Source organism: Heterocephalus glaber, unplaced genomic scaffold (genome assembly GCF_053883595.1).
Source record: "Heterocephalus glaber isolate CG9 unplaced genomic scaffold, H.glaber_assembly_v1.0 deba00000676, whole genome shotgun sequence".
NCBI lineage: Eukaryota > Metazoa > Chordata > Mammalia > Rodentia > Bathyergidae > Heterocephalus > Heterocephalus glaber.
The window spans coordinates 489870-504698 of NW_028258156.1; the positions used below are offsets into that span (position 1 = coordinate 489870).

Here is a 14829-nt window from a genome sequence, read left to right on the forward strand (position 1 = left end):
CCAAGATACCTCACTAAGCAATTTGTTATCAATCCTACAATAAAAGTTGTTACATTGTGTAATAATCACAGGCTACTCTGAAATTCAAGAAAGAACTGAGAAGGAACAAGAACGAAAAAGACTCCTGTTTGCACCCTTAACACATATAATGCCTGGCTTCTCAAAGGGGCTCAATACATGTTTACTATGTTCTCCATATGCATTACTACAATTATTAAACAAAAATGAATTTTCAAAGAAAAGTTACATGCTTACCTGGTCAACCCAAGTCTAATAATGTAGCAAACAAAACCTTAGGGTGACCAATTTTGTTTCCCAGTTTCTGGTGTTTCAACCTTTGAGAAATTCCCTCCAGTAGAGTGTGAACCAGACATAACTTGCTTATAACCACAGGAAATGCACTAAAGGCAATGGGTTGGGCGGGGCCTAACAATTATATAGATGTAGCAGTAGCCCATTTTGCTTTTCTCTCTCTTTGCTGGCTTTGAAGTAGGCTGCCATGAACTTAACAGCCACAAGGAAATGAATTCTGCCACACAATCTGAGGGAGTCTGGAAGCCAATCCTTTTCCAACTGAGCCTGTAGGTGAAAATTAATCTTGGCCAATGCTTCATTGGAGTCTCACAGAGGGCCTAGGCTAAACTGTACCTAGACACTTGACCCATAAAAACTAAGAAGTGTGTCTTTTGCTTTATGCAGCTAAGTTCATGGTAATTTGATAATGAGCAACACAGAAAATAATTAGAACCTAAGATATTTCTGAACCCTTTATTCACACAAAGGACCATATTTTCTCCAATTTCTAAACAAATAAATGTCAAATCAACTAAGTACATTCAAAACTAAAACAGACTAACAATTCAATTACATAGTGCTCAAGAGTATTTACATAAGAAGACTAAATAAATCTTAAGTATTCTGCTACGTAAAGCAGTCTTTTATTTTAACCCACCTGCCCATATTCCCAATTTTAAACATCAACGTATGTAGTACTTATATTCACACAACTTTCCTTATAAGCACAAAATGTATAAGAAATATGAAAAAATTGATATTTAATTAAGGATACTGGTAGCCAGAAATAACCTACTTAATGGTCACTAGGCAAAGCAATCAACTGGGGGATTTGCTGGCAGTGGAGACACCATGTCAGTAAAACAAGAGAGCTCTGTCTCTGGCAGGAACTACAGCAGCCCGCAAAGCATCCAGGTACAATACTTAGGTCAAGATGCTCTCAGATCAGATGGGCCCCTGTGCAACAGATGCCACTCCTCAGTCCAGCCCACTTTGACTCTGCAGTCAAGGTACAGTACTTTCAAAAAAAAAAAAATCCCACAGCAGAAACTTCCATGACAGAGGCCACACTTTAGCATGCAACATATTATCCGCTGTCATGTTTAAAGATACATGAGATTACAGGCAAGAAACATTAACCACCAAAGTTCCTTTTCAGAGGTGGCAGGGGTGGTTATTAAAAGTATCATTTTTCCTAGGAAAAGCAGTCACATTCCTCTTCAGCCATTCTCCGTAAGTCTACAATTATATAAAAGAACATCAAGGAATACAAAGCATATTAATTACAATATCCCAAACAAATATTTTGGTACTTAATTTTGGTAAGAAGCAATGATTAAGAACAATTTGATAATGGTTAATTAATGATCTACACCATAAAACCTCACATCTGTGTTAAAATTAAGAGAAATAAATCTTCCTGGAAATACAGATCTTACTTAATATAGTTTTAAGAAATCAACCACACTGCTTCAATGTAAAGAAAGAGGTTTCATAACAGAAGGCACCTGAATGAAAACCAGACTGCTAAAATACTCATGAGCAAACCACACCCAAACAAGCTCAAGACAATTCAGCCCAAAGTAGCATAGTAGTCGTGGTTTATTGTCTTAAATTAATTCACTTTACATTTTAACTTCCAGTCAGGGATACATTCCAGAAATCTACATAATTTCTCTCAAAATAACCTCCTTTCATTGGTGTATTTTCATCATTTAATTCACCTCCCCATCCTGTTGCATTAATGAAGGCTATTTTACCATCTCATATTAATTGCTTTTATGAACATTAGCGACTAAATGGAAAAAAATGTAGACATAAAACAAAGTCAAGCAAATCCTAAGATACTGCCAGGGATTTTAAATATTAGCCTATGCCATTAAAGACCTATCTTATTTTATTTTCTTGTTTTTTGGTTTTGGTTTTGGTTTTGTTTTTTGAGACAGGGTCTCACTAAGTAACCCAAACTGGCCTTCTACTCATGATGATGTCCTGCCTCAGCCTCCCAGGTGCTGGGACTATAAACGTGCACCAATATGCCTAGCTTAAAGACCAATTTTAAAACAAAGGTGATGGACAATATTAGTAGTAATCAAGAGAGAGCATCTGTTCATTTTACAAGTATTAAACTCATCCATCTGGGAAGAGCAACAAAAACAACAAAGACCTATTTCATCTATAAACTCCTATATAAATTCTAATTTTAGTCCGGTCCAGGGACTCCATTCTTGGAAATTTCTACAAACTGGAATACCTGGATTAGGCACCTCTCTGGGAGATATAAGAATGTATAAAGCCAAAATATATGTCCAAATTAAAGTGAAACGTAAAACCACTGCAAAAAAACCCTTCTTCAATTCACCATTTATGATAAAATTACTAATTAATCAACTTGCTAGACTCAGAAGACTAAAAAAGAAACCAAAAAAAGTACTAAGTTTTCATTTTCATAACTGCCTACAAGAGAAAGACAATTTTAACTCTGATTAGTACCACCTTTTCTTATTAGGAAACAATAAAACAACCATTTTGTAAAATTACAGTAAGAACTTTCTATTAATTTAGAAATACTTTTTCTCAATTTTCAAATGAAGTTCATTATATATGCCCAAATATTTGTTTAGTTTGTAATAAACACATTATATAATAAAGTGAAGTCAATGTAAAGTGTAATCAAGTTTAATTTTTAAAATAGTAAGGTTCATCATTCAGCTCCCTAAATCTCAGAATCATGAGAAATATGCTATTATTGTTTTCTTCATGAACCCATCCACTAAAATGCAGATGAAAACCCCACTAAGGCAATGCTGCTAAAAGATGAGTTTTTACATAAGTCTATTCCATCTCTCTGGCTCAGCAAGGATTTAAGGTTGTGGCACCGATCCCCTTATTTAAGTACAGCTAATTTTTCTGATCCTCTTCCAGAAACCTTCCTCAACTGAGGTTTCTCATGTGAATCAAGCAGACATGGAAAACTGAATGATGTCCCGATAACGCGTAACTAAAATTGCTCTAAACACACTGGAGAGGAAAAGTCAAATTCACTGCACGCAATGGAAGCCAGAGGATGTGAGTGCTTCATTCTCTGCACAGACCTGCGAATGAAAGAATGCCACAAGTTCCTCAGTGTCACTGTCCTGCTCCCATTCTTCCTAATCCAACAGCATTAAGAACTATATGGTAATTGCACAAAATCTAAGAATTTAATTTTTTTTAAAACTGCTTTACTTCCAACTTTCAGCAATGAGATCTTTTCTACTTCCTAATTTACTATGAATAGCCTGGTTGTCAACTATTTGCCCCCAGAATGAATGGAATGTATTTACTTTAATAAAATAAACTCATACAAATATACTTTGTCAAGGAAAATTATCACTCTCTAAAAAAGGAACAAAAGTACTAACTCAAGTATTAAATATTAATTTCACAAAGCTTTCCTAGTCTCTCCTTTAGCAAGCTTTTATGTAGAAGTATTTTTAAAAAATCGTAACTGCTAAGTGCAAATTTTCATTTGAAAAAGAAATTTTTTTTAAAGTTTATTCTCAAATTAATCTCCAATTCTTTAGAAACTGCTTTACTGCACCTTCAACTATGTTACTTGTGATCAAATCACAGGAAGGGCGCTACTTGTTCACTTTCTCAAAAACAAAAGCTTTTTTAAAAGATGGACCAATTTTAGAAAACGTTAATATTTTTATTTACATAGCAAAAACGACTGTAAACAAGTAAAGTAGATAAAGTCAAGTGTTGTCCCATACTGCATGTTCAAAGTAGTATTAAAAAGATGAGGAAAACTAAATATCACATTCTTATTTTTAACTTATGCTAATGTGAATGGCAATGAAACATCAGAATAGATACATTACATACTGAATATTCCACTTATCAATTCCCACTCAAAGTTCTTACATTCATAGGTACACTAGTAAAGAGCCATAAAAATGAAGAGGATATGTTGTCACTGCTCTTCTGTGATCCGTTGTGAATTTAATATCAGACCTCAATGCAATGATACAGGAAGGTTTACCCTTCTATATGAAGAGAGGTGATCTGCATCAGCATAAAACACACAGTTCATTTTCCTCAGAGCAAGACACCCTCTCTCCGGTTTCTACATTTTAAAAACACATTATTTTGCTATTGAAAGCCTTTCACAAGCGACTTTTCCTTAGCTCTAGCAAACACTGCTCTGCAAAAGAACGAAGCCAATTACAGCACCCTGTGAGGAAAGTTGTGATAATTTCCATACTCTCTCCTTAAGAAGTTGTTTTCTACTGTTTATAAACGCTCCTGCTAAGCAGGACGGACATTAACCGTTACGTAAAATGACAATTTACTGGAGTTAAAAACACACTTCCCATTAACACATGCATCCAATGAACGTACCTATACGTGGAAGGTGAGACTATTTAAGAGACTTGAGAATTACCATTTTATATTAAAAGTGGGTTCGAAGGACAGCACTTCCCTTTTCAAATACTCAAAATGTCCATCTGAATTTTGGCCTTTAAAACTGCTCATCAGTCCCCAGGCAGAACTACATTTAGCAACGGGTCTCCTGCAGACTTCCTGGTACTGCAAACCACAACCACGCGAGCTGTTTCGTCGGTTTTACAACAGCATATTCCACGCACCTCGCTGGGGAAAAAGGACTTCCCTACGAGTGAGCCCGGCCTCGGGGAGGGCGCCTCTCGGGCCCCTCCCCTGAAGGGCCGGGGCGCGCCCAGCTCGGGAAAGAAGGCCAAGGGTGAAGATCCCCGGAGCAGGGAGCCAGGTGCCGCGCGGGGAGGGGGCCGTACCTCCGAACATGTGAGGCGAGAGGTGCGCCGGGAGCGAGCCGATCACTAGGCGCGGCCCACCGGAGCCCCCGCCCGCCGGCCGGTCCCTGCCGCCGCCGGCGTCCTCTGGGCTGCTGTGCACGGAGTCCTGCGAGCCGTAGGGTCCGCTGCTGCTGTTGGGGATACTGACGCGGGTCCCCGACGCCACGCTGCCCACGGCCCCGCCAAGTGAGCGGCTGCGCGGGGCCGCCGGAGCCGCCGAGGGCGCTGCCGCGCCGCCCGAGGCGCCGGGCTGGGGCGCGCCGGGCACCTGAGGCGGAAGCCTGGCCGCGGCCCGCGCCCCGCCGCTGCCCACGTTCCCCTCGCGCGCTCCGCCGCTGCCGGAAGGCAGGTCCGAGCCCGAGTACGCGCGGGTGCGGCCGTTAGCGGCGGCCGGGCCGCTCTGCTTGGCGCCCATGTCCGCTCTGCCGCGGGCCGGCCCGCAGGGGCCCCCGCTCGTCCGGGCCGGCCCCGGCGCGCTGTCCTCGGGGCGAGGCGAGGCGGAGGAGGCCCGACCGCGGGCGTCGCGCGCTGCTCCGGCGGGCGCCGGCTCAGGTGGCGGTTTCGGTTCTGGTGCCGCTCTCTGCCGCCGCGCTCTGCGCCGCCAGCCTCGGCACCGCCTCCTCCCGGGCGGCTGCCGCTACCGCCGCCATCCTCCGGCTCCCACGGCGGCTCACGGGTGAGTGGGAGGTGGCCGCCCAGACTCCACCGGGGCCACCTTCCCTCCGCCCCCGGCCGCCCAGCTGTGATGAGCCGAGAAAGAGGAAAAACGGGCGGCGCGTGAGGGGACCAGGAGGGCGGGCAGGCGGGGTGCGCTGCCCAGCAACCGTCGCCTCACTCCACGCGCCCAGGAGGGGCCGCGGGAGTCGAGCCTAGAAGCTGGGGATGCCCGCGAGGTGAGGGTCCGAGCCCAAGCACCCGAAGGTCAAAAGGCTGCGCGGCCCCAAGCGGCGGCCAGGCCTGAGTGTTTGGGTGGCTCGCGGTGATCCCGCCCCCACCTCCTCGCGCCTCCCTACAGATTGGCTCCCGCCTGCGTTGCCCCGCCTTCCCGGGCCTAGGCCTACCCTCCCGACTCCGCCTTGCTAAGGTACGGCGGTGTGGTAGGTGCTGCCACCCTTGGACTCGGTGATGGACAGGTCGGTGCCTCCACCCTCCCGGCCATAGCGCGTCCCCTCCTCCACAGAGGGGCCCAAGCGGATTGGAGAGAAGGAGCCCCTGGGGGCGCCAATCAGAAGGCGACCCCTCCTCCCCCACGTGGCCTGCAGAAGCCGGGGAAGAGCGATCTCTTTCACCTTTTCCTGACTGGGCTTGTGAGTGGCTGTCCCCTGGGTCCGGAGCCTTTCGGTTTGGGTGGTGTTATTCTCCTCTTAGTGGTGTTGCACGCTCTGATTTTTACAAACAAATTCTGAAGCTCACCAATTCTGATGATAAAAAGAACAGTGAAGACAAAAGAGATAACCGAGGAGGCTGATAACCAACTTGGCTTGATTTAGGCTTACTCCCTTGAAACACTCCAACCCGAGGAAGTGCAAAACTGGAAGGACTAAGAATAAAACGGCCAGACCTTCAACAGTAGGGCAAAAACTAAGATGCAGAGCGCTGGGCGTGGTGGCGCAAGGCCTGTAATCCCACCACTCTGGGAGGCTGAGGCAGGAGGATTGCTGCAAGTTCGAGGCCAGCCTGGCCTGCATGAAGTTCAAGGAGACAGCTCAAAAAACAAAAGCAAACAAACAAACCCTGAAGTGTAGAGAACTGCCACAGATTTGACACCTGGCATCTAGGCATAACAATCAAATTAAATTATGTATAGAAAGTGAGCTTATTGGACTTTATAGGACTTTAGTTTTTTTGTTTTGGGGTTTTTTTTAAGCCTGGAATGCTTGCATTAAATTCCTATGACACCCGCACCTTTAAAATTCTGTGATTTTTCTAAAATGGAATTTAATAAAATCCTAAGCTCATTTGTAGCAGTGACACACAGCATAAGTCTAGATAGCGAAAGGACAGCCCACTTTGCCTGATGTGTCATCTACATGAAACAATAGTAAGGGGTTCTTCTATACAAACTATCGAAGTAAATGCTTTTTTTCACCATATTTGCAATGAGGCACATGTAGTGATTGTCACTCTTTGAAAGGGTATGGGAATAAGTTTTAAACAGAAATACACCCCAGTATGGTGACACAGGGCTGTAGTCCCAGCTCCTCAAGAGACTGAGGTAGAAATTGAAACCCAGCCTATGGAACAAGGCAAGACCTCATCTCAAAAAAATGGACATAATTTGGAAATAAAATGTCTATATATATATATATATATATATATATATATACACATACACACACACACACACACACACACACACACACACACACACAGTCAAAGCTTTTATATAGAGAAATGTTCGGATGTGTCCACCATTTGGCAAAGTGTCTTTGAGTTGGCACCCAATTCCCATCCCCATCATCACAGGCCTTCAGTGTTCCAGTTCAATGCTGTGTAACAACTCCTCCCTAGGCCTGATTATGTGGTTATTGTTAGACTTCAAGACTGCAAGCTTCTCGTTGATACCTCAGTGCCTCACATATTGCTGGGCACCCATGGCAGTATGATAAATGTTCAGTAAATGAATGATGCATACATCTTCACCAGTGCCACCAAAATGATTCTTTTGGAGTTCACTCAGGAATTTACCATGTTCTTATTGTCCTTACCATCTCCCACGTGTGGCTGCCCTTTCCATCTCCTCTCTGGGTGGACTATTTGTTTCTTTCCCTATAGGATTCTGGAAGTATAACATTTTGGTCGTCTCTGTTCTTTCCTTGGCCCAGTTCCCTCTCTCCTCAACCCTCTTATCTCTCTCCAAATTGTAATCCCTGTGAAGATGACAGTGTGTTTTATCATCAACCAAACTGTCTGACTACATTTAAAATTTGTAGCTTCTTTATTATTCCCTGTTTGCAAAAATTAAAAGTGTCATTTCATCCAAATCAGCACTCAAGTAAATACATCTATGTAGAAATTAAACAAATTTCCCATGGCATACATTCCCTTTTCTATTATACTCTGATTTGCTTTTATAAAATACTGGTCACTGCCCACTGAATTGATTGCACAACCCACTAAAGGATTGTAATCTGCAGTTTGACAAATGATGGTTTAAATCAGTGCTTTGAAAATTTCATTGGGCAAAGGCATCATCTGGATACTTTGCTAGAGCAGACTGCTGGACCCCACCCCTAGTGCTTCTCATTCTTAGCTCAGGATTGGGCCTCAAGAATTTGCATCCTAACAAGCTGACTGGTGATGTTGGTGCTTCCACCAAATCTCAGGCCACTTTCAGAGAAGCTCTGGTCTAATTGATTTCCTTCCTGTTCATGAGAACTGTTATTTTAATGTCTCAGTAACTCTTCAAGGACCAGACCCACAGCTCTTTAAAATTTCTAATAGTTAAAGGATTTTCTTCTTTTTGTTTTGTTTTTGCAATGCTGGGAGTCTAACCAGATCCTTGAACATGCCAGGCAAGCTCTACGACCACCCCTGAAACGTTTCGTATACTATACTTTTCTTCCTTGGTTAAATGATATTAAATGATATTTTGATCAGAGGATTTGGGAGTTTGAAATTAGTTTGAACATATTGTTAAGGCTAACAAAATTACTGACCAGAAACCCACCCTAATTGTGCGCTTAGCACAAAAAATTCTAGTTTTAATATCAGCTGGGGTGAATCTCTTCCCTTTGGCTTTTATTTTCTTTTGTGCTCCTCTTTGCTCTCTTGCTCCCATATCCTAAACCCGTGTTGGATCAGCCCTCTGAAGAGTTGCACAGAGCAAAAGCTTTGTGGCACCCATTAGGTGGGCCCCACCTCCCAAAGGGGGCTCTCTTACAGCCTGCATCATCCCTACATAGTAAATAGAGGGAGGTGTTTACTGGGAGTCAAACCCAGGGCCTCCCATGGGCCAAGCAAGCACTCTACCACTGAGCTACATTCCCAGCCCTTTTTGTTTTATTTTGAGACAGTCTCAGTAAATTGCCCAGGCTGGCCTTGAACTTGTGATCCTCCTGCCTCGACCTCCCAAAAAGCTGGGATTGCAAGCCTGCACTGTGGTGCTGGCTCAGCCCTATAACATTTTGCTAGTCTTCACCATCCTACTTTTTCACTCATTATAGTTTTCAAAAGCTGGCCATAGTTTTGCCCTTTAGGAAAAGCAAACCAGGAATGGTGGCACATAGCTGTCATCTCAGCACTCTGGGAGGCTGAGTCAGGTGGATCATAAATTCAAGCCCAACCTGAGCAACTCAATGATTTAGGAAGATCCTGTATCAGAATAAAAATAAAGGGGGCCAGGGATTTAGCTCAGTGGTTCTGCCACCTGCCTCACAAGCGCAAGGACCCAAGTTCAATCCCTGGTACCAAAAAAAGAAAAATAAAGGGATTGGAAATGTAGCTCAGTGTAAAGGCCCTGCAATCAAACCCCAGTACCACAAAATAAACAAACAGGTAATAAAATAAGTATTGATATATTACCTGGTCTCTAGCAAAATAGGACTATATTTACTTATCCTTTAAGTAAAGTCCTTTATAGGATTATAATTACTTATCCTTAAAAAGAGCTTTTTTTCTATTAATATATTTATAAAGAAATGTACCATCTAAACATTAAAATTTATCTTCATGCCAGGGGTGGTGGCATATGACTGTTAGGAGGCTAAGGCAGGAGGATTGCTGTGAGTTTGAGGCCAGCCTGGACTGTATAGTAAGTTCAAGTCCAGCCTTAACTAAATAGTGAGACTCCCCCAAAATATTTATTTTCATATATCCTACAAAAACACTGCTTAAGATTTTAATAATTAGAAACATATCTTAAATTCTGAAACTAAAAGTAGGGTATTTAGCAATCACATTGTTGGATAATTTTTCAGATAACATCAGTAGCTTATATAATGCCTTTAACAAATGTTTGTTCTCCCCTCCCTGTATTTTCATTGGTTCTCTAGTGACCATCAAGGGACAGGAGCCAATCATGCAGGATTAGAAGCATACACTATGAAGTAGGTGAGTTCAAGCTGGCTTTAGGCCCTGGCTCTGTCTGATACTGGCTGTAGGATTTGGGGCAAGTCACTTAACCTGGCTCAACCTGTTTCCTGCAGAAAATGCACATGACCATAATGCCAGTCTCACAGAGTGGCTGAGAGTTTCAAAAGTTCAGTCTTTAGTGGAGCGTATTTTGAAATTTGTTGGTATATAAATAAATTTTAATCTCAATCTTATTATCCTAGCAGGGCATAATGATTTGCATGTTGCCTGTAGCAATTTGTGAGAATGTACAGTTTAATATATGCTAATACTCTCTAGAATTGATTTTACTATTTTTGTGTAATTTTGGTGCATTATTGACACTTAAAGATTTATTTGTAATAATTACAGTCATTTACTAATAAGTATGTTCATCATTACTATAATAATGACAATGGCATGACAAGCTATGATGACAAATCTATGTCTAGTCTCTACTATAAAATAGATGAATGTATATACAGATAAAATTTGGAAAGAAAATGTCATTAGCTGTTTGAAATCTCTAATATTAAAAGCTTTTAATTTAAATTTCCCTCAACTTCACAGGGTAACATTTTAACTAAGTACTCTTTGTTGTCCTAAATAGGCTTAAATGTGTCACAAAAATATATCTTGTTAATCAGCTGATGATCAGAGCCCTGTGTTATGTTTAACACCCATTCTAGAATTATTTTCATTTCTAGAAACAGTTGAGATCCAATGTCAGCACTTGCTAATAAAAATAACTTAATTCTTGCCTGTCAACATAGTATAGGGTATTAATGAGGATTAAATACTTATGTTCCATTCTCAATTCACGTTGGCTTGCAAATAACATTTTTTAAAAAATATTTTAGGGCCTTTATTTAAAAACCTTTAATATAAAACAGCTACAATCCATGATGTTTTTCCTGAATTATAAAGAAAACTGAGTCCATACATAGTACTTTAAAAGGAATCCCAGATCTTTGTTGCTGTTGAAAAGACATAAAATTTTGTGGAAAGATGTGTAATGGGGCCAATACTAAAGAGATTTTTCCCAGCCTACATAAGTGAAAAGTGGCTTGGAGAAAAAATAGTTCTCTGCTACATAATGTATGTGGTCCCTCCTCCAAAGAATATGCACCCTCCTCCAGCCTCTTGTCACTTGCTTAAATCACTATGAATGATTAAAAAGTATAAGATGTTTTCCCTTATCACTGTCTCCCTTAAGAGTACCCAAAAGGCCCAGTAAAGGCAAGCCTTGTATTTTAGGCCTGAATTGCGTAAGCCTCCCAAGTACAGGAACTCTATTTCTGCTTTATTTTTAACTCACCACAGTGCCTGCTTCTTGGGAATTCCAAGACAATCTGCTTGCAGGAGACTTTCAGTTAACTGCTATGGATCACGAGGAGCAGGAAGCAGTGATTAACGCATACCCTGAATTACTACTGACTTAGACTTTCATTACCACCTTAAGTTTGTATGTCAAATTTGTTACCTTTCACATTTTTCAGCCAAGGCAGTCAATACCTTAGGTAGCCAATTCCTTTTAAGTGGCTACTAAATGGTCTCTGCCCCCAAGTTAGGCCAGGTGGGAAAGGGTAAATTCATAACTCCCCCAGGAATAAGCAAGAAAACAGTGCAGTAAGAAGTACTGGTCAGACGAAAGACACCGAATCACCCCGGTGCAGACAGGCAGCCACCTGGTTCCACACTACAAAGACGCAGAGGACACCAGACCACCAGACCAAGGTACTGAGTCCCGCTGTTCCCAGCCCAGAGGTAGGGGCTTCTGAGCCTTCGTCCCACTGCTCCTGGTCCAGAGGAAGGGGCTTCCCGGTCACCATCCCTCGCGCTGCTCCCAGCCCAGAGGAAAGGGCTTTTGGGCTACCTTCTGTCCCGCTGCTCCTGGCCCAGAGGAAGGGGCTTCCGGGCCACCATCCCTCCCACGGCTCCCGGTCCAGAGGGAGGGGCTTCTGAGCTGCCATCCCACTGCTCCTGGTCCAGAGGAAGGGGCTTCCCGGCCACCATCCCTCCCGCTGCTCCCAGCCCACAGGAAGGGGCTTTTGGGTCACCATCCCTACCGCTGCTCCCGGCCCCTGGCCCACCTCACCCTGCTCAAAGGAGGTAATCCGTGCAGGTGCTAACAGCCCCCTGCCCCAGTCGAAATGAGAAAACACATAAATAAGTCTCAAAACCAGACTTCCAGATCACCTACAGCAACCCCAAAGGGAAATGAGATGGAACACTCTGATATTCAACCACCTGGACGCACTGAACTGGCAACAAAAGGGGATCTGGAAAAAATGAAATCAGAAATAATTTCTCAGATAACAGGAGAAATTGTGCCCCTAGTGCAAGACATGATTAATAAATCTAGAGAGGAGCTCAAGAACATGATGGAATCCCAACATAAGAAACAAATGGAATCCATAAAACAGATGCAAATAGATTTCCAGGACATGAAAAACTCCATTGAAAAGTCTACACAGCAGAATGAGCCAATGTGAGGACAGAATTTCAGATATAGAAGATAAGACTGCAATTAGTGACCAGGAAAAGAAAAATTGCTTCAAAATTATAAGGGAACATGAGAAATCAATCCAGCAGCTGCTAGATGATGCAAAGAAGAATAACATAAGACTGATTGGGCTCAATGAAGAAACAGGAGAGAGTGGAGATGACTTAAAAAATCTCTTCACAGAAATAATGGCAGAAAACTTCCCAAGCAGGAGAAAAGAACTTGACATACAGATAAGTGAGGCATATAGGACTCCAAATAGCCTTGATCAAAAAAAAATCTACACATAGGCATATAATTGTTAAGATTCCAGAAACCCAACAAAAGAACAAAGTTCTCCAAGCAGTCAGAGAAAAGAAACAAATCACATACAAAGGAAAGCCCATCAGAATCACAGCAAACTTCTCAACACAAACCATCAAGGCAAGAAGAGCTTGCAGTGACATATTCCAAGCCCTAAAAGAAAACAGCCTCCAACCCAGACTGATGTACCCTGCAAAACTATCTTTCAAAATTGATGGAGAAATAAGATACTTTCATGACAAAGAGCACCTTAGGAACTTTGTGAATACCAAACCAGCACTCCAAAGAATTTTATACAATATCCTAGGAACAGACATTGGGGATCACAACCCCAGGAAGCAAAGCAGAATGAACCCATCTGGCATGACAAGAAATTAAATGGAAAGGGGGAGAACCCAACAAAAAGAAAAAGTCATGGCAATGACAAGTCAATACATTTCAGTTATAACCATCAGCGTTAATGGTCTCAATTCACCAATCAAAAGAAATAGACTGGCAGAATGGGTCAAGAAGAAGTACTGGTCATCTCCCCTACTCTGTTTCCCAAAAGCTCTCTGGGGTCTAGCTGAACTCTAGGGATCCAAGTCTAAACTGAATAGGTTTTGGAACATGAGCACTGATCCAGGTCATCCCTGGTCCATGGATACACAAGGGTACACACTTGGAGCATCTTCATTCTTTAAACAATGGCTGCACCTTTGCAATGTGCTTGGCCCTGGAGATGCAGAGTTAATACCAAACAAGGTCCCTGCCTTCAAAAATCTTATAGTTTATAGTCAGAGGTCCTAAATATAAAGAGGTGATTAGAGTGCTATATGGTACATGCGTATTGGAGCTGAGCGAAGGGCTGGGGGTTGGGTAAAGGACAAAAATACAAGCCCAGAAGTGACACCAGGCTGTCTTGGGGAATAGCCATGGTATTCTAGGCTGAAGAAGCCTGTTGCAAGGGAGAGGTCTGAGCATCTGAGGAACAGCAGCTCACTGTAGCTGGAATTAAAAGGAGAGGTGAGGAAGTTTGAGAACAGGCTGGAAAAGTATGTTGGGGCAGAGTCTAACTGGCCTGGTGTGCTGGGCTAGGAAGTTGGAAGGCATCCAAAGGGCAAGAGGGAACCGCTTTCCTAAACAGGGCAGTAGCATGATGGTATTTATAGAGTGAAGGATAGCTCAGGCAGCATTTTGGAGATTGGATTGATGGCAGGGAGGAAAGCACAAAGAAGTAACACTCATCAGAAGGCTGATGTAGTCATCCAAGCAAGAAGTGAAGAGAAGCTGAATTAGAGCTGTTAACCTTATGAGACTGCAGTCTCTGGAGGCCTTAGACCCCAAAGGGCTGTTTGCATGGCCAAGAAGGAAGAGGCAAGGGTGGCACATAAGGTTTCTGTTCCCTGGCAGTAACACTAGGAAGGAATATGGAGGGAAAGAGCATGCTAGAGAAGGGAGGAAGTTGAATTTGGCTTTAGGAAGGCTGCAGGAAATTAGGCCTTAGGTGTGGCCAGGCACAGGGTTAAATTCAGTTGGCTTTACATGGGGGTACACACAGGCTGCCTGGTCTGGTCTCTCTGAGCACCGCATTTCATTTTTGTTAGTGTCCTGCACTCTGCATGTGCTCACCCCACCTAACTCAGTGCTGTTCCTGAGATAGACGTTGTGGAAACGGGCCACAAGGAGCAGCAGAGTTGGTGCACAGCCATGTTGTAGGGTGGCCTAATAGTAATACTGGGTGTGGCAGATTTATTCTTCATGGTTAACATTCCATGAGCGAAGGAAATCTAAGCCTTGTTATTTTCCAACACATTCTACTTTACAAGACAACGGTTGTCCATGACGTTGAATCAGCCTATTAAAAAGTTCATC

General features: G+C 42.9%; 2 protein-coding genes across 7 annotated transcripts in view; one reads left to right on the forward strand and one right to left on the reverse strand.

Annotated features, from left to right (window-relative positions):
* Positions 1 to 6073, reverse strand: part of Znrf2 (zinc and ring finger 2) — a 148224-nt gene extending 142151 nt beyond the window's left edge. For 3 of the 4 annotated variants that reach the window (XR_015449308.1, XR_001183124.3, XM_004839482.4), the window contains exon 1: positions 5094 to 6063. Coding sequence is in view for 2 of the 4 variants with exons in the window: in XM_004839482.4 (XP_004839539.1) it covers positions 5094 to 5529 (436 nt within the window). In the remaining 2 variants the exon portion in view is untranslated. Of the gene's footprint in view, positions 1 to 5093 lie in introns of all 4 variants that reach the window. The other variant, XM_013070273.3, reaches the window with a different exon arrangement.
* Positions 6074 to 6369: 296 nt separating this feature from the next.
* The window catches only part of Spacdr (sperm acrosome developmental regulator), a 41307-nt gene continuing 32847 nt past the window's right edge, over positions 6370 to 14829 (forward strand). The window contains exons 1-2 of one of the 3 annotated variants that reach the window (XM_087206575.1): positions 6370 to 10166; positions 11774 to 11903. The gene's annotated coding sequence lies outside the window, so the exon portion shown is untranslated. The other 2 variants (XM_087206577.1, XM_013070256.3) reach the window with 2 other exon arrangements.